General features: G+C 43.0%; 2 protein-coding genes across 3 annotated transcripts; both read left to right on the top strand.

The window, feature by feature from the left end:
* Window positions 1-109: 109 nt before the first annotated feature.
* LOC101162853 (ceramide synthase 2) lies at window positions 110-19,939 on the top strand. 2 transcript variants are annotated; one of them, XM_004073792.4, is made up of 12 exons: window positions 110-468; window positions 3,204-3,256; window positions 3,766-3,939; window positions 4,804-4,921; window positions 5,053-5,171; window positions 5,623-5,680; window positions 6,365-6,415; window positions 6,506-6,598; window positions 7,349-7,477; window positions 7,594-7,700; window positions 18,425-18,578; window positions 18,645-19,939. In XM_004073792.4, the coding sequence occupies exons 3-12, from the start codon at window positions 3,767-3,769 to the stop codon at window positions 18,786-18,788; spliced, it is 1,146 nt and encodes a 381-aa protein (XP_004073840.1). In that variant the 5' UTR covers window positions 110-468; window positions 3,204-3,256; window position 3,766; the 3' UTR covers window positions 18,789-19,939. The 2 variants fall into 2 exon arrangements, with proteins under 2 accessions (XP_004073840.1, XP_020562667.1); XM_020707008.2 differs by lacking the exon at window positions 110-468 and adding an exon at window positions 542-646.
* LOC111948193 (zinc finger MYM-type protein 1-like) lies at window positions 11,397-15,369 on the top strand. Its single transcript, XM_023959917.1, has 3 exons — window positions 11,397-12,058; window positions 12,554-12,778; window positions 12,945-15,369. Exons 1-3 carry the CDS (start codon window positions 11,974-11,976, stop codon window positions 15,188-15,190), a joined length of 2,556 nt encoding a protein of 851 aa, XP_023815685.1. The 5' UTR covers window positions 11,397-11,973; the 3' UTR covers window positions 15,191-15,369.
* Window positions 19,940-20,340: the final 401 nt, after the last annotated feature.

Genomic DNA, 20,340 nt, shown 5'->3' with positions numbered 1-20,340 from the left:
TTTATTTAAAATTATGAGACACATATGCCTCCATACATAAGTGGTAAGCAGCGGAAAGGTGTCACTATTGAGGCCCCATACAGAAAAGGAGCGCTGTCTCTTTAAGAAGGCCACCGCCCTCTCATCTAAACCACAGAACCATAAAATCCGGTTCCATCACTTTTGGGTTGGCATTAAATATAAGTTCATCCCTCAAAGATCAAACAAAATACAGGATTTTCTTCACATTTTAAAAACCGCGACCACAGAGGACAGTTTTCGGCAAAACTGCGACTTTAGGACTTTTCCTCTCAAAGCATGATGGGAAGTTGTTAAAAAAAAACAGGCAGATACCTATTTTGGGGGTAAATTAAAAAAATGAAGCTTTTTGAAGCTTCATGAACCGCTACCGAGCAGCTACAGGAACCAGGCACGCGGAACCGACCGGGCTCTGACGACCATCCTCACCTGAGAGGCTCCGTGAAGCAGGTGAGCGGGCGCGTGGGCTCCACCGTTATATGTGATGTTTCCGTGACAGCCGGGGACACCGACCGGTTTCACGCATCTCTGTGTAGCGGGCGCGCGGCGGTCCCTCCACCAGGGTTGTGGATGTTCCAGGTGTTGGCTGCAGTTTGCTGCCATGACGAGCCCGCGCTTGTTCGTTCAGGTGAACCGCTATGCCTGCGGACGAAGTGATTTCACAGAAAATAACTTGTTTTTAGTTCAGGTTAAAATGAACCGTGTCTGTTGTTTAAACCTCAGCTGGAAGAGGGTCAGTCTCCAGTAACTGACATATTAATTCACTTTTTATCTGTACTTTGGAAGAATTTAGCCATAACTGCATTCAGTAGGCAGCTGGGTCTGGGTGCGTAAACTTTTTTAAGAAAAGATGAAAAAACCTCAACATCAGCAGTCCAATATTTATTAATTTAAGGTGGATTTTATTTAGTTATTATCATTATTGCCGTACCAATTGAATTCAGAATTAAGGTCCTTTTGGTCATCTCACACCTGGATGTGAGAGATGTCACCAGAAACAAACAGAACGAAGCTGCTGCTGCTGAGCCATTTACTCAGTACATGAACAAAAGGAAAGTTGACAAAATAAGGTCAATTTTAGTACTATATATATATATATATATATATATATATATATATATATATATATATATATATATATATATATATATATATATATATATATATATATATATATATGTCATCGATGAAATTAAATCCAGATGTATTCAAAGCTGTTTCTGTAATAGGGGAAGCTGTTTTGTTATGGAGAACCTGTTCTTTCATTATTCATGCACAAAGTTCTTCCTAAAAAGCTTACAGCTTCCACAAACTACTTTTTTGCTCTGCACTTTTCAGGAAACCAGCCGTGCTTCACAGAGATACAGAAGCCTTTATAGCTGATATTTATGAATTAAAAATGACAAATTAGATATAAACATGAGTTCAGTTTTTTAGAGAACGGCATCAGAGAAAAGCAGATTTTTCAGTTTGGAAGAGACCAAACTCCCAAAATGAACGGATGTCTGATTTCATCATTGAAATGTTGTTCTGCATTCAGCATGCAACAATTATGCAATAAACTTCTGCAATTTTACACTTTAAAACCAACCACCCGGTGTAGGGTTGACAGATTAACACCTTTGTTCTTCATAATTAGGGGCGGGGCAGTTTGACGCTTGAACCAAGCTCCCACACACTGGATTGCATTGTTTTTGAAAAGTTGGGTCCAGTAAAGTCAGAACATCGGACCCGTTTTGTTCTCCTGTAAAGACGTGTTCCTGTGTTTCCTCTTTGGTTGAAGCTGAGAATCGGCCCTTATGAGGCAGAAATCCCTTGAAGCTGTTTCACTTTGAATTCAAAGAAACTCCATGAAGTTGCTTCATGCTTGAGTCTACACGCGAGGGAGTTTCTGGTCCTGATGATTCCTCATTGATGCTGGATGACAATTTAAATTAAAGACAAACTCGTTTGTCACCAGCAACCATTTTGCGCATATTGCACGGATGAAAATTGTGAATATACGTGGAAAAAGTGAGAAAAGCTGTGGTCTTTACGTAAAAGTTTCACAGATGTATCACAAATGAACCACGTTAAAACCACAGAATAAAGCTTGCATAGAACACGTAAACCACCGTAGAACATGAATCGTGGGTGATTATTGTGCTGTTTATATACAATTCATTAGTGATTCATGCATCAACTATGTAATTTTAGCGTCATCTGTGCGCCATATACGTGATATAAAAGTTATACATCGGTGGTACATTCGTAAAAAAAGTCACATAGACATACGTGAAACGGTCGTGGAAAGTCACAAATTTGTGTATGCATCTTGCACAAATCACGCACAATAAGATTTGTGTAATAATTGCGTATTACCTTCGTAAAATACGCATAAACTGTGTTATTCTTACCGGCCCAAAACTTTTTAACGGCTAAGAACCAAATTCACCTTAAGACCCGTCGGCCGAAACCCCCTACGGAAATCTGCGCACATCGACGAATGACGAACGCAAGAAATACTTATGAATTATGTATATCACGCGTGTCAATCATTCATTCATTGATCTTCTAAACGCTTTGTTCCCTTTCGGGGTCACAGGGCTGCCGGAGCCTATCCCGGCCACTTGCGGGCAAAGGCTGGGGACACCCTGGACTGGTCGCCAGTCTGTCGTAGGGCACATGTCAATCAATCAATCAATCGATAGATACTTTATTGTTCCGTGAGGGACATTTGTCTTGGGCTGAGGAGCCCACAGCTACAACATAAAGAAAACAACAGAATAAGCATACACAATAAGACAACACCCACATAAATAGCAACCAGAGAGATTTACCGTTTGCTCAACAGTGTTATTGCTGATGGAGCGAACAAGTTCTCATATCTGTTGGTTTTATATTTGGCCACTCTGAAGCCTCACTCAATTCAATTTAATTTAATTTATATCGCCCAATATTCACCACTTATCCGGATGGTAGTTCAAAGTCAGAAAACAGAATATGAGTTGGATCACTGATGATGTATCTCCATAGATTGAATTTTCAAACGGGGAGAATGTGGGTAGTGGCTGTGTGACATGGTGTTTACATCCCAGCCAGCTGAAACAGACACACAGAAAGGAGGAAGTTCTAGAAACGTCTCTGAGAGATTTTAGCGATTCATTCCTGCTTCATTTGCTTATCTTTTGTTTGTGTTTTTCCAGGACGGCGTTCACCAAACCGACGACTGAGGTTGGATTGCACCACGGCACAAAAGGCGAGATGAAAGCATGCGCCTGGCTTTTGTTGAGCCTGAGTGTACCCACAATCCTTTGGGTGTCTGCTAGATTCTCAGTTTGTGTGCAGCTTTAGATTCTGATCCTCCTCAGTGCTGCTTTTTTCCAACTCCAGGGGTTTTCCTAATGTTTCAGGGGTAACGATAGAAGTGTTTGAAGGAACGGCTATTGACGTGTCTTCAAGCAAAGACCATCTTTGAGGTTCTGATTGGCTGCTTTACAAAGCCTTTGATTTCTTTACTCCTTCCTCCAGAGGAGGGCGTGTTTGGAAAAGCTGCTGGGTTTAGTGGTTCAGTAATAACTGAACTTCAGTCAGACCCGGTTCCTCTCTGCTCCCTCTGCTTCCCGTCCTTCCTGAGAGGTTATTGTTCTTGCTGGATTAGAAGCTGTGAATTAATCTGATGGAAAGTGGAAATCTGCACCCAGTCTGATATCGCTCTTAATTTCCTCCGTGGTTAGTTCTGACCCGCTTTTCTCGGTTCTGCTGCAGGATGTTATCTCGCTTCAGAGAGCTGATATGGGCTGACTGGATTTGGTTCCCTGAAGGTCACAGCTGGGAGGAACTAAAGGACCATGATGGGAAAGTCTTTCCAAAAATTCAGGACCTCTGGGCCTCCATACCCGTGGCTTTTTTGTTCTTGGTCGGGAGACGGATATTTGATTGGTGAGTTGTTCCGGACTGACTCGATCCTTTACCTGTTCAGTTCTATTTTCTTTATTCTTTTCTTTTTTGTTCCTTGTACAGTTTGAAGGATTTTTTTTTGGGGGGGGGGGTGAAAAAATGAAAAATCCGTACGACATGCCTGCGTCTCACCTGCCTCCCCCTTACTTCCCCTCTAGGCAGTGTCACACAGCCACTGCATACGTTTTGAGCATTATCCACGTACGAAACTTCGGTCTTTCGGGACACATGCATGATATACGTGTTTCTTGCTGCCATCATTCGTCCGTTAATATTTTGTGCTGGTCACCTGCGTGTCCAGTACAGGTTGGACCATCTTTCTTCGTGTTCAAGGGATCACAAAACAGACAAAATGTTGAACATATGGTGTTCACACGTGACTGTTGCTACCCGATAACAGCGAATTGCCGCCACCTGCAGTTGGAAGAGTCTTGTGGGAAATATCAAAGTGGTGTAAATCTGGTGGATCTTGCTCTAGGCTTTTTTCATATCTTTATACTGATGTGTGTAAGACTTGGTGTCAGAAATGCAGCCGGACTTAAACCAAATGGATCCTTCGTGATCCATTTTGGAATGGTTGGTACTTCCCTGAATTAAAAACGTCACTAACGAATCCAAGTCTTTGATTGGTCAAAATTCAACTTCTTTAACGTTAAACACGCTTTCAATGGATGCACACTTTGTCCGTAGAGCCAAAAATCGGTCTTTAAAACTTGAGGAGCAATATGTGAACGTGAGAGTTTTGAACGTGGAAGCCCATTAGAAGTAGTTGCTTGACCGCACGTTGCCGTGCACATAGCTTAAGGCTTAAGCTGTTGGTTACCCGTGTGGTTCTTCAATGTCCAGGAAAGTCGCAAAACCTCTGGCTGCTCTGCTGGGCGTGGACCTCAAGCACCGCGTTTCAGCTTCGCAGAATCCCACCCTGGAGTCTCACTTCTGCCAGTACTCGAAGCATCCCACCCAGGTACCTGAACTTCGTTCTCCGGCCCTTCACAGGTGTTAAAAACATAAATGCTGGTCCGTGAAAGACCCGGTCCCGGTTGCTGCGCCTCATGGCTCTGCTGCTATGTCCCCCTGTTCTGCTTCTGTTGTTAGAGCGCCATAGAGAACTTAAGTAAACAGACGGGCTGTTCAGTACGACAGGTCCAGAGCTGGTTCAGGAGGAGGAGAAACCAGGAACGACCCAGCAAGCTCACCAAGTTCCAGGAGGCCAGGTGGGTTTACACACCTGAGCAGATTCCACTTTCACAAGGAAAACAATGTTCCCATCTCATTTTTATTAAAGTCCAGAGTTTTTGTGAAGTATTTATTTTATTAAATTGCAGATGTTTTTAATGAAATCTTTTAACCGCTTTGGTAAATTTTGAATTTGTAGAACCTGTAAACCTGAAATCAATAGTTAAAGAAATGTATTTTTGTCATTTATTACTGTTTTTGATCTTTTTTCTTAAGCTATATTTGATATATTAAATCTTTTTTATGTGATTCAAAGTGATTAAAGTAAGTTGGTGTCAGATTCATGTTCATTTGTTTTTAATTACTTTTAACAGATCTGCACTAACAGGACTTCCTGTCTTTGCATTCTTCTGCCGTTCATTGTTGACTTGTGTGAACGGTTGATTTACTGGAGTGTTGTTGTCCTGAGATGACTGCGTTGTGTTACAGCTGGAGGTTTACCTTTTACCTGTTTGCTTTCTATGCTGGCCTGGCAGTCCTCATTGATGTAAGTTGATCCGCTTTTGTTTTTCTGGATAAAATAGTTTTTAAACTATTGTTGGTCCTACAACGGAGTGTTAGGAACTCCACTAAAGACAAAAAAAAAGAAAAATATGAGAATGAAATCGTAATCGTATTACTTAAAAAGTTGTGGAGTCGACCTCAGCAGCGTGTCTTCATTTCGCCCACGAAAACAAACATCCAAACTTTTGCAAAGATTGGATGTGCATATTGTGCATATAAGCGGAAAACATTTAGCCAATCACCGCTAGCTCCACTGAAAAAGAGGGTGTGTCTGTTAGCCTGGGGGTGGAGCTGGCAGCGCAGACTCTTCCTGGAAGGGGCTGGTCCTCACTTTGTAACACCACAATGTGAGAACCCGCTAGTTTTCGTGGATTGCTCAAAAACCTTAGCCTGATATAGACCCTTTAATCCTCCACCGCCTGGCCCCTCCTCCTTTATAGGCATTTATCAACAGAAAGCCAAGTAGAGCGACCAGAGCAGTTTCCTGGGGTGATTGTTCCTCTCAGGAAGGGCGCCTTCAGTCATACCGTCTCACACCTATAACTCTATTCCATACAAAGTTTATTTATCACACATTTTAATGAAACCAAAGTCTACAGGAAAAATATAGAATGAGAGTTTTGTTCCACAACCTGAACTTCCTTCTCAATCTGCCCCCTCCTTTTAGAAACCATGGTTCCAAGACATAAGGAAGGTGTGGGAAGACTTCCCCAAAATGGTAAATATTCGTCCCGTCTTTGTACTGACGGCGTGCTCATGGAGGAGCGGCAGTGGAATGATGGCTAAAACGGCTACTGCTCTTTCCCAGCCTCTACTGGCCTCTCAGTACTGGTACTACATGATCGAACTGGGCTTCTACCTCTCGCTGCTGTTCAGCGTCGCCTCAGACGTCAAACGGAAGGTATGCGACAGCTGCTAACGTGAGTTGGTCTTTGGACTGCTCAGAAACGGTCGGTAACCTTACATCAAGAGGGAATGATCTGCGACAACCAGTTGGAGGTTTGATTTCTGCACCAAGCAGATCTATTGGGTTCAGTTGTTGGCATTTAAGATCACAGAAAATGCTGTGAAGCTCCGGTCTTTGTGAGAAAGACGTCAGAAAAGTGCCAGCAGAGAAAGTCCAGATTCGGTTCTGTGAATCCAGAAGGAGAAACTTACATTTTCAGGGTTTTGTTTTATTTGATCAGAATTATTTTTCCTTTTAATCTAAGTGAAAGAAAACTTTCTGGATTTTAGAGATGTTTTACTTTTTCTGTTGTGATTTTCTTTTTCTTTAAGCTTAAATCAGCTGTTCTTTATTTACAACAAACAGCCCATAGTGACAGGCTCCAGCAGCAGGGTTGGCTGTTCCAGCGTTCACTCTGGGGAAATTAGAAATGCGTCTGCTGTGGTGTTTCTGGAGTGAGCGTAAATGTCAAAAAGCCTCCAGTTCAGTTTTCTGTTTGGTATTTCTTTATCTCGAATCGTCTTTTAGACCTGAAACTCCCGAACAGGAAAGTTAAACACCCAAGGTTTGGGACCTCTGGGTTCTAGCTGGGGTCACTGTAACCCAGATCTGGTTGTTGATCAGACCTTCTCCAGACATTTATATTTTTAAAGTGACCAAGCTTTACAGTGTCATCTCTAAAAGATCTTTCACTTTCTTCTGCAGGACTTCTGGGAGCAGATTGTCCACCATGTGGTCACCATCGTCCTCATCAGTTTCTCCTGGCTGGTCAACTACGTCCGGGCTGGGTCTCTGATCATGCTGGTGCACGATGCCGCAGACTATCTAATGGAGGTACGAAAACACGGCAACATGTTCCAGAGGCAGCTGATGGAGTAGTTTTACTCATAAAAATAATTTTTTCTGAAATTACAACAATTTCTCTTTTATTTCCTGATTTTTATTTCTAGTTGGCCAAAATGTTCAACTACGCAGGATGGAAAAGAACCTGCAACTTCCTTTTTGTCGCGTTCGCAGCCGTTTTCGTCATCACTCGCCTCATGATCCTCCCTGTCTGGTAACATCAAGGAAAATCACACTGTCAGATTTCTTCTGTTTGAACTTGAATGGGCTGTAAACATGTTAGGAGTCAATTCAACAGGAAGGAATTTGGTCTGCAGGGCTTTGATTTGAACAGCTGATCTGATTAAATAGATTTTTTTTGCCCAATGTGGTTTTAAATTTTTTATCAGATATCATTAGTGTAACAATATTACTGTACTGAAAGCAACATCTGAGTGTTCTGATCACTAAACGAATTTCAGGTTCTATCTCTAAAATTTCCCCAATAAATCAAAATTTGCAGTTTTCATTTTTAGCAGTTTCATTAAGCCGTTAAACAATGATGAGTCACATGGTTGTATCCTGTCTGAAAGGTTTGCAGAGATTTTATCAACTAAAACAACATAAACCATAATGTTCTTCTCATAAACCCGTAACGTTCTCAACCTACACCCGTAAGGTTCTCAGCCTAAAGGCCCGTACACACCGGGACGAATATTCGCCAGGCATTATTCGCCAGCGTTTTTCGCCACGTCTTTTGTGTTCACACCCAGGCGATTTTCGCTGACGATGAGCCGAGCGAACATGCAATTTCATTCCCTGACATTAGATGGCGCTTAATGTAAACAGAAATACTCCTGTACACAAGGTGGCGCTGCGCAACTTTACGATTCTTAAAGTCGCTTTTCACTCAGAAGAAGAGAGCAAGTATTTACGCGCTTGTCAGAATCAAACAAAGAAAACATGAATATTTCAAGCATCAGTAGCTCCAACTGGTACTTGGTAAGGGGATATTTAAGAATGTCCGTCATTATTTCTTCGCGGCAGTGTAGACGCTACTTGGCGTCTAACTTCTTCGCTGGTATGTGTGCTCAGCAAGGCAGTTTTGTGTTTGAGCGCCCCCAAGTTGTGTTTTACTGTAACTTCAGAAGCTCCAGACACGTGTGCAAAAGCGCCATTCTCATTGGTCGAATAGATTTCGACGCGACGCGTCGAAAAAAAAAACGAACCCGAGGCGTTTTTTTTTTGACGCTTTGGCGCTTGCCGTTTTTTCGCCTCGGTGTGCACACTCACATTGGTGCCCTTTGTTTAGTCACGAGGCGTTAAACGTCGGCGAAAATCGCCGGCGAAATTCGTCCCGGTGTGAACAGGCCTTAAACCCGTAACGTTCTCTCTCCATATTCGTAACGTTCTCAGCCTAAACCCGTAACGTTCTCAGCCTAAACCTGTAACGTTCTCAGCCTAAACCCGTAACGTTCTCACCCTAAACCTGTAACGTTCTCAGCCTAAACCCGTAACGTTCTCACCCTAAACCCGTAACGTTCTCCTCATTAACCTGTAACATTCTCACCCTAAACCCGTAACATTCTCAGCCTAAACCCGTAACGTTCTCAGCCTAAACCCGTAACATTCTCAGCCTAAACCCGTAACGTAACGTTCTCACCCTAAACCCGTAACGTTCTCACCCTAAACCCGTAACGTTCTCCTCATAAACCTGTAACATTCTCACCCTAAACCCGTAACATTCTCAGCCTAAACCCGTAACGTTCTCAGCCCAAACCCGTAACGTTCTCAGCCTAAACCCGTAACGTTCTCAGCCTAAACCTGTAACGTTCTCAGCCCAAACCCGTAACGTTCTCACCCTAAACCTGTAACGTTCTCAGCCTAAACCCGTAACGTTCTCACCCTAAACCCGTAACGTTCTCACCCTAAACCCGTAACGTTCTCCTCATTAACCTGTAACATTCTCACCCTAAACCCATAACATTCTCAGCCTAAACCCGTAACGTTCTCAGCCTAAACCCGTAACATTCTCAGCCAGAACCCGTAACGTAACGTTCTCACCCTAAACCCGTAACGTTCTCACCTTAAACCCGTAACGTTCTCCTCATAAACCTGTAACATTCTCACCCTAAACCCGTAACATTCTCAGCCTAAACCCGTAACGTTCTCAGCCCAAACCCGTAACGTTCTCAGCCTAAACCCGTAACATTCTCAGCCTAAACCTGTAACATTCTCAGCCTAAACCCGTAACGTTCTCAGCCTAAACCCGTTACGTTCTCAGCCTAAACCCGTAACATTCTCACCCTAAACCCGTAACGTTTTCCTCATAAACCTGTAACGTTCTCACCCTAAACCCGTGACGTTCTCCTCATAAACCTGTAACATTCTCACCCTAAACCCGTAACGTTCTCAGCCTAAACCCGTAACGTTCTCAGCCTAAACCCGTAACGTTCTCAGCCTAAACCCGTAACGTTCTCACCCTAAACCCGTAAGGTTCTCCTCATAAACCTGTAACGTTCTCACCCTAAACCCGTAACATTCTCCTCATAAACCTGTAACATACTCACCCTAAACCCGTAACGTTCTCACCCTAAACCCGTAACGTTCTCAACCTAAACCGGTAACATTTTCTCACCCTAAACCCGTAACGTTCTCACCCTAAACCCGTAACGTTCTCACCCTAAACTCGTAACGTTCTCACCCTAAACCCGTAACGTTCTCCTCATAAACCTGTAACATTCTCACCCTAAACCCGTAACATTCTCAGCCTAAACCCGTAACGTTCTCAGCCCAAACCCGTAACGTTCTCAGCCTAAACCCGTAACGTTCTCACCCTAAACCCGTAACGTTCTCAGCCTAAACCTGTAACGTTCTCAGCCTAAACCCGTAACGTTCTCAGCCTAAACCCGTAACATTGTCACCCTAAACCTGTAACGTTCTCACCCTAAACCCATAACGTTCTCCTCATAAACCTGTAACGTTCTCACCCTAAACCCGTAACATTCTCCTCACAAACCTGTAACATTCTCACCCTAAACCCGTAACATTCTCAGCCTAAACCCGTAACAATCTCAGCCTAAACCCGTAACGTTCTCAGCCTAAACCCGTGACGTTCTCACCCTAAACCCGTAATGTTCTCACCCTAAGCCCGTAACGTTCTCACTCTAATCCCGTAACGTTCTCACCCTAAACCCGTAACGTTCTCTCCCTTAATCTGTTGCGTTCTCACTCCAAATTTGTAACATTTTTCTTCTTAATCCATAATGTTCTAATACTGAACTTGTAATATTGTCACCCTAAACCCGTAACATTCTCAGCCAAAACCCGTAACGTTCTCACCCTAAACCTGTAACGTTCTCAGCCTAAACCCGTAACGTTCTCACCCTAAACCCGTAACGTTCTCCTCATTAACCTGTAACATTCTCACCCTAAACCCGTAACATTCTCAGCCTAAACCCGTAACGTTCTCAGCCTAAACCCGTAACATTCTCAGCCTAAACCCGTAACGTAACGTTCTCACCCTAAACCCGTAACGTTCTCACCCTAAACCCGTAACGTTCTCCTCATAAACCTGTAACATTCTCACCCTAAACCCGTAACATTCTCAGCCTAAACCCGTAACGTTCTCAGCCCAAACCCGTAACGTTCTCAGCCTAAACCCGTAACGTTCTCAGCCTAAACCTGTAACGTTCTCAGCCCAAACCCGTAACGTTCTCACCCTAAACCTGTAACGTTCTCCAGTAGCGGTTCTAGGCACGGGCCGTCCGGGCGGTTGCCTGGGGCGGAAAACTGAAGGGGGGCGGCACCGGCGGCTCAGCCCTCGTAAAATATTATATGCACCACTATTGGTTTACTTATGTCACAGTTTGTGAGTTTGTAACAGCCTGAACCTGGCCGCGCCGCCGCCCTCGCCCCGCAGCTGCGCTCTCCTGTCTTTGAGAAGTAGACACAAATGTGTGTGAAGAAGGAGAAGGGAGGGGGCGCAGGGTGAGCACGGAGCGCCGCCGCGTTTGCGCATGCGCAAAAACTTGCTGGCTCATCTTTCAGGGGAGGCGACGGTCGCGGGCTTGATGAAAAAAATAAAAGTAAAAACTGCGACTGCGCCGTCATGTAGCGAATCAGCGCCCCTGGCTATAGCTGCACGCGCTCCTGCTGGAAATGTGTGAAGAAAGGGGGGGGGGGGGGGCTGCGGGGAATCAGTTCAATTGTGGGACGCTTCCAAATTAAGTGGCTAGGTGGGGACAAGGGCGAGGGTTTGAATCTACTTTATAAAACCTTTTTATAAGTCAGTCATAAGGTGACATTCTATAACCTACATTTTAATAAAGGTATAAAAAAATATATTCTGCTTTTGTGGGTTAATTTTGTGTGAAATGCCCAAATGAAAAAATGGCAACACAAAACAATGCTGTCACTAAGGTGACAGTTGGTTCAGTCGAAGGACTTGATGCCTTCTCGTGACGTGAGGACATTTATGCCAAACAAACGCCAAAAACATCTAAAATATGGAGAAAAAAAGGTCAAAGCCATCTGGTGCCCAATTTAGAAAGAAAAGAAAAGAAGAAGAGGAGAAAAGAGATAAAGAAAAGGGTAAGTCCTCACAGCTTGATGCATGTTTTTTCTAAATTCTAATGCTACCTGCCCTACAACAACGTTGCCGATGAAAACTTTATTTTGGTCGATGACCAACACTGAAGTAGGCCCAAATGTTGCAAATAGCATCATTTTTTTATTTTTAGATTTTATTCTTAAAAATTTGAGCCTGCATATGAAGTTTATTTTTTATTTGTTTTACAAATGTGTTATATTTTTAGCCAATAGAATTTCCATAAATCTGTGGGTAGTTTTAAAAAATAATATTTACCATTTACTGCAACTCTATGGGGACAAAACATAATGTAACAGGTCATAACTAAAAATGTGCCAATCAAAGGATTGAAGACGGAAAACATGAGCTAGTTTTTCTTCTCTGAAGTAGAGATCGATATAGAACATGACAATTTAAATTTCCAATTCATAAATGTTTTTATAAGGCCTATATTGTAGTCTATGGTCTTTTGAAGTCAGTATCAAATGCAATTTCAGGGGCACTTCTAAGATATTTTGGATCGTCTACCACTGCTCAAGATGAGACATCTACCTCCCTGCCAGCTATCTCATCAGCCACAGTCACAGTCTCACCCCCTCAGGATGAGCTACCATCTACATCCTCTGCTACTCATGTAGTTCCACAGTTGTTACCTGAGCAAAGTTTTGATAGTGAGGCTGAAGACGTTGTTCCATCTACGTCTACCCAGCTTGAGACTTCAGGTGGGTTTTTGTGTGTGTGAGTGTACATGTGTAGGTAAAAAGACAATTGTTCAACTACAATTGAATGTAATTTTTATAATTCCGACTTTTGATGAGTAGGCCTATTAGTGATGTTTGACACCAAAATGTGCTTTGAGTAATGTGCCAATGTGCCCTATGATGATAGAAATGCCTGGTGATGAAACCCCACTGACCCCGACTGCTGAGGACCAGCCTCTACCAACTGACCCTGCAAAGTGGCCCTCACCTCTGACTGACAGGATACGGATGGAGCTGGTTCGAAGAGGACCAAGTAGCATACCACCTGACTTTGTTTTCCCAAGAAATGACAGTGATGGGAGAAGTTGTCATCACCACTATTTCAGGAAGACACTAGTAAGTGGTGAAAAAATAGCAAGAACTTGGTTGATGTATTCAAAAGTGAAGAACAGCCTCTTTTGCTTTTGTTGCAAATTGTTTTCCAACAAAAACATTAATTTAACAACTTCTGGTACAGCAAACTGGAAACATGCAAGCACATACCTCACAGCACACGAAAAAAGCCCAGAACACCTCAATTGTATGAAAGCATGGAAGGAACTGTCAGGGAGGATCAGAAGTGGGAAAACAATTGATAAGCAGGAGATGGCACTTCTGGAAGAGGAGCGGGTGAGATGGAGAGCAGTGCTAACCCGTCTCATTGCTATTGTGCAGTCACTGGCAGTTCGGAATTTGGCTCTAAGGGGACACACAGAAACACTGTTCACATCATCAAATGGGAATTTTTTGAAAGAGGTTGAACTGATGGCCAGGTTTGATCCCATAATGAAAGATCATCTTAACCGTGTATTAAGAGGAACAGCAAGTCACAACAGCTACATAGGCCATCATGTGCAGAATGAACTTATTGATTTGTTGAGCAGCAAAATCCTATCCGCTATAGTGGATGACATCAAAAAGGCAAAATATTTTTCAATAATTCTGGACTGCACTCTGGATATAAGCCACACAGAACAGTTGTCAGTTATAATTAGAGTGGTGTCACTGATGGAGAAGCCTCAGATCAGGGAACATTTTATGGGGTTTTTGGAGGCAGAGGAGTCCACAGGCCAGCACTTGGCATCCATGATCTTAAACAGACTTGAGGAGTTAGGAATTTCTTTTGAAGACTGCAGAGGACAATCATATGATAATGGGGCAAATATGAAAGGCAAAAATAAGGGAGTACAAGCCAGGCTCTTAGAAAAGAATCCCCGTGCTCTGTTTTTGCCATGCGGTGCACACACATTGAATTTAGTTGTGTGTGATGCTGCTAAGAGATCTGTTGATGCTATGAGCTACTTTGGTGTCCTGCAAAAGCTTTACACTTTATTTTCAGCCTCTGCCCAACGATGGGCCATACTGAAGAGTCAGGTGAGCATCACTCTAAAGTCGTGGACAGAAACAAGGTGGGAGAGCAAAATCAAAAGCATCGAGCCCATGAGGTACCAGGGAGCTGCAGTGAGAGAGGCTTTAATAGAAGTGAGAGACAAGACCAAAGACCCAGTTATAAAGGCTGAGGCCCAGTCTTTGTCTGAAGAGGTAGGGTCGTACCGCTTCAACATCTGCACAGTCGTATGGCATGACATTCTATCTACAATAAAGCATGTCAGCAAACTCATGCAGTCTCCAAATATGCATGTGGACCTAGCTGTGAGTCTTTTGAAGAAGACTGAACAAAGTCTCCAGAGCTACAGGGCAAATGGCTTTGTGAATGCACAGATGGCAGCCAAAGAAATGTGCAAGGAAATGAATGTCGAGGCTATTTTGAAACAAAAAAGAATAAGATCCACAAAGTGCCAATTCTCGTATGAATCACACGATGAGCCTTTCAGTGACGCACTTAAAAAGTTGGAGGTTGAATTTTTCAATGTTGTTGTTGATGAAGCCTTGTCAGCCATCGCGGAGAGGTTTTCCACATTGGAAGTTGTACAAAACAGATTTGGGGTTTTGACCAATTTCCCAAGCCTTGGAGACGAGGAGCTGACGGAGCAATGCGAGGCACTAGGCAACATACTCCATTTTGAGAAGAACTGGGATTTGGACAGTAGAGAGCTTGTTCAGGAAATCAAGAACTTGCCTAACTTACCATCAACGACTCCAAGTCTCCTTGAGCTCATCTCTTTCATGTCTGATAAGGATCTATCAGAAATCTATCCGAACTTTTGGACTGCTCTCAGGATTGCACTCACCTTGCCAGTCACTGTGGCTCAAGCAGAGAGGAGCTTTTCAAAACTAAAATTGATCAAGTCGTACCTGAGGTCAACAATGTCACAGGAGCGACTCACTAACCTTGCCGTTGTTAGCATCAATCACTCAGTAGGGGAGCAGATATCATATGATGATGTTATTGACGAGTTTGCATCAAGAAAGGCTAGGAAGGTTAGGTTTTAGTTGGTGTTTTCTGTTATTGTATTGGTGCTGCAGTTATATTTATTTTAGCGTGTCATTTGTGTGATAAAAGGTTTGTGCTTTATAATATTTATTTTATATTATTTATTCAATATTGAGTTTGATTCAATATTTTCTTAGCTAACTGTATTTTTGCCATGCTTATGGTCTTTTATTTTTTGTGTTCTTATAACTATTATAATGCTGTTCAGAATTCTGACATCTTTTGTATCCACTTCTTAATTTCAATGACAATAAAACATGTCAGTTGACAAAGACAAACAAAGTTTTGTTGTGACTATGGGGGGGGGGGGGGGGGGGCGCCTGGGGAGGGTCTCGCCCGGGGAGTAATTCAGGGTAGAACCGCCACTGACGTTCTCAGCCTAAACCCGTAACGTTCTCACCCTAAACCCGTAACGTTCTCACCCTAAACCCGTAACGTTCTCCTCATTAACCTGTAACATTCTCACCCTAAACCCGTAACATTCTCAGCCTAAACCCGTAACGTTCTCAGCCTAAACCCGTAACATTCTCAGCCAGAACCCGTAACGTAACGTTCTCACCCTAAACCCGTAACGTTCTCACCTTAAACCCGTAACGTTCTCCTCATAAACCTGTAACATTCTCACCCTAAACCCGTAACATTCTCAGCCTAAACCCGTAACGTTCTCAGCCCAAACCCGTAACGTTCTCAGCCTAAACCCGTAACATTCTCAGCCTAAACCTGTAACATTCTCAGCCTAAACCCGTAACGTTCTCAGCCTAAACCCGTTACGTTCTCAGCCTAAACCCGTAACATTCTCACCCTAAACCCGTAACGTTTTCCTCATAAACCTGTAACGTTCTCACCCTAAACCCGTGACGTTCTCCTCATAAACCTGTAACATTCTCACCCTAAACCCGTAACGTTCTCAGCCTAAACCCGTAACGTTCTCAGCCTAAACCCGTAACGTTCTCAGCCTAAACCCGTAACGTTCTCACCCTAAACCCGTAAGGTTCTCCTCATAAACCTGTAACGTTCTCACCCTAAACCCGTAACATTCTCCTCATAAACCTGTAACATACTCACCCTAAACCCGTAACGTTCTCACCCTAAACCCGTAACGTTCTCAACCTAAACCGGTAACATTTTCTCACCCTAAACCCGTAACGTTCTCACCCTAAACCCGTAACGTTCTCACCCTAAACTCGTAACGTTCTCACCCTAAACCCGTAACGTTCTCCTCATAAACCTGTAACATTCTCACCCTAAACCCGTAACGTTCTCACCCTAAACCCGTAACGTTCTCAGCCTAAACCTGTAACGTTCTCAGCCTAAACCCGTAACGTTCTCAGCCTAAACCCGTAACATTGTCACCCTAAACCTGTAACGTTCTCACCCTAAACCCATAACGTTCTCTTCATAAACCTGTAACGTTCTCACCCTAAACCCGTAACATTCTCCTCACAAACCTGTAACATTCTCACCCTAAACCCGTAACATTCTCACCCTAAACCCGTAACAATCTCAGCCTAAACCCGTAACGTTCTCAGCCTAAACCCGTGACGTTCTCACCCTAAACCCGTAATGTTCTCACCCTAAGCCCGTAACGTTCTCACTCTAATCCCGTAACGTTCTCACCCTAAACCCGTAACGTTCTCTCCCTAAATCTGTTGCGTTCTCACTCCAAATTTGTAACATTTTTCTTCTTAATCCATAATGTTCTAATACTGAACTTGTAATATTGTCACCCTAAACCCGTAACATTCTCAGCCAAAACCCATAACGTTCTCAGCCTAAACCTGTAACGTTCTCAACCTAAACCCGTAACGTTCTCATCCTAAACCCGTAACGTTCTCACCCTAAACCTGTAACGTTCTCAGCCTAAACCCGTAACGTTCTCCTCATAAACCTGTAACGTTCTCACCCTAAACCCGTAACGTTCTCACCCTAAACCCGTAACGTTCTCACTCTAAACCCGTAACGTTCTCACCCTAAACCCGTAACGTTCTCACCCTAAATCTGTTGCGTTCTCACTCCAAATTCGGAACATTTTTCTTCTTAACCCGTAATGTTCTAATACTGAACTTGTAATATTGTCACCCTAAACCCATAACATTCTCAGCCAGAACCCGTAACGTTCTCAGCCTAAACCTGGAACGTTCTCATCCTAAACCCGTAACGTTCTCATCCTAAACCTCTAACGTTCTCAGCCTTAACCCGTCACGTTTATCAGCCTAAACCCGAAACGTTCTCATCCTAAACCCTTAACGTTCTCAGCCTAAACCTTTAACGTTCTCATCCTAAACCCGTAAGGTTCTCAGCCTAAACCTGTAACGCTTTCATCCTAAATCCGTAAGGTTCTCACCTTAAACCCATAACGTTCTCACCTTAAACCCATAACGTTCTCACACTAAACCCATAACGTTCTCACCCTAAACCCGTAACGTTCTCAGCCTGAACCCCAAATATTCTCACCTTAAGCCCCAAACATTCTCCACCTAAACATGAAGTGTTCCTACCCTGGACCTGTAATGTTCTCTATGCTTTTATCGGGCGGCCATGATGCAGCGGTAGGGCGATCGTAAGGTTGCAGGTTCGATTCCCGCCTTGCATGCCCATGAGTTGAAGTGTCCTTGGGCAAGACACAGAACCCCACCTTGCCTCTGGTGGTAGGCGGGCGCCTGTGTTTGGCACCGGAGCCGCCACCAGTGTGTGACTGGGTGGGTCAGTGACTGTAAAAGCGCTTTGTCCTTGTAGGTAGAAAAGCGCTATACAATATACGCAATTTACCATTTACCATGTGATCATATGAAAAAGCAACACCTTTCCAAAAGCACTGAGAGCGTTTCTGATCCTCTGTTTTTAAATCAAAAAATCTTTTCTTTGATCTTCAGATGATATATAGCTGTTTTTATGAAGTAAATTCTTGTTCTGATGAAAGGGTTAAAGAAGACAAACACAGAGGACCAGGGTTGTCTGCATCATCAGAGTTATTCTGTTTCTAACGCAGCAAATCTGTTTTCCTTCCCAACAACAAAAGTCAAAGGAAATCTTTGTTCTGCACCTCGGCTGACACAGGCATCTGTTCACCACAGAGACTAAACTCCTCCCACAAACATAGCTAGCAGTCTGTTTGTGGGAGCCAGGCCAAGCTTGTGTTTGCTTCTGCAGAGTGTAGTTTCTGTGTGGAAACGGGCCGGTGACTGGTTCTGGTTCTGACTAGAGTCTTTGTTCTGCTCCACCCTCTTGTCTAGGATTGTTTTTATGACGCTGACGTTCCCGGTGGCCAGACACACCCCTTTCTTTGGTGTCTTCTTCTTCGACGGGCTGCTGTTTGTGCTGCAGATTTTGCACTTCTTCTGGGCGGGGCTTATCCTGCGGATGGCCATCAAGTTTCTGCCGGGCAGCGTAAGAAACTAGCTTTTTTTTTTCTTTAACGTCAAAACACTTAGTGACCGCTCTTCTACCCGACAGGACATCGTGGAGGACGAGCGGAGCGATAAAGAGGAGACGGAGTCGGATGAAGACGAAGATCCCGAGCGCCACGAAAAGCAGAAGAATGGCCATGTGAAGAACGGCTACGTTCTGGCCATCAACCATCACTCCAAAACCGACTGATCGTTACGGCGGTGATTCCTGTTGTTGGGAGAAGCACTCACTCCCCCCCCACCTCCGTTTATACACCTCCTTCTGGTTACGTGCCTTCTATTCTTCACAGAAACACCCATCAGTGCCAGGCGCTACATCCAGAACCTTCCTGTTCCTGAACAGGAAGAGTTTTAAAGGAGGTTTGGGGATGGAGACGGATCCTGGAATCCCCTGAATACGTCATTCCACATACATGTGGATGTATGTGGTCCTGCTGTCAAAACATGCAGCTGCAGTGTCACATCTGCCATGTTTTGGCCTCTGTTTCTCATTGGCTGAGCGTCGGCTAAACGCCCCTCCCTCTCCCCCTCTGCTGCTGCCACCCTGATCTGCATTAGAAAAAGAATATTTAAGTGAAATTATCAGTGAATAAATAAAGTTTTTTAGCCCCCCCCCCCTTCTGAATCAAATTTCACAGAAATAATTTTAACTTATCTTCCATTGGATGCTTTAATTTTATTCGTTTTTGTCAGAATTTTTAAAATTTGGGAGTAAAAATTTTAAACTTCTGTGGAAGTGTCTGGACTTTTAGTCGCAGCGTTGGATCCCTCCTGTATTACTTTAAAGTTTCAAATCGCCTGGTCTTGGCTGATTTTTATTTTTTTTATGGTTTGGTTAATTTTGAAAAAAAATTCCTATGCTTAAAAGAATTGTGTTTAAAGAATTGTTTACATTTTTGTCACCATGTAAATAATAATAACTTTGTCCTGTCTGTTGTTTTTCTAAATTTTACCTTATTAACTAAATTTCATTGTAACATTATTTTATAAAAGATAAACTTTAATTTTTAATATGATTTAAAATGAGTCTGTAAATGATTTTAAAGGCTTTTTTACTATGTTTTGCTTCTTTGTTCAGAATATTGTTTTAAATAAATCAATTTATTGTCATATACTACCTTAGTCTCTATTGTATCCAGTACATCTAATTTGAATCTCATTTAGTTTTTAATGTGATTTTTTTATTTTGTAGTGTCCTGGAAAAGTGATTTTAAATGTATTATTGATTTGTTTATTTCTGTAAAAAGAAATTGACATTTAGATGTTTTTTTTCCTCCACAATTGCTTCTTGCTTTTAATGATTTTTTTCCAACACATACCACATAAAATATGTGATTATAATTGTTTTTGTATTTAATATATTGGAGATACTTGAACTACTTCCCTTGCAGGGAACAAAATATGACATGAACTTTGTGACAGCGGAACAGAGCTGGGCTGTAACTGCTACCGCTGGTTTAGAGTACGCATGAAAGCTGTACGGCGTTTGGAAAATATCACATGCCACAGTGATGACATGCTGGCAGGCATGTTTTCTGGTTTTTAATACAAAACTGCATCACAAGATGTTTGATTTTTTTTTTAAACTTTCAGGCTTTTTAGTCCAAACTTTTGAGTTTTTTTCCTTGGTAAAGCTGTTCAAAAGTCTTTAATAACGCCCCCCACCCCGCAGTTTTAAAGGCCTCCTTGCCTAATTGCATAGGAATCGGGATCACTTTACCCTCCTGTGCTGTGCCTCGGCG

The sequence above is a fragment of the Oryzias latipes genome, chromosome 11, assembly GCF_002234675.1.
Source record: "Oryzias latipes chromosome 11, ASM223467v1".
NCBI classification, from domain to species: domain Eukaryota; kingdom Metazoa; phylum Chordata; class Actinopteri; order Beloniformes; family Adrianichthyidae; genus Oryzias; species Oryzias latipes.
The sequence above is the reverse complement of the archived record's forward strand: the minus strand, read 5'-3'. Positions and strand labels throughout refer to the sequence as shown.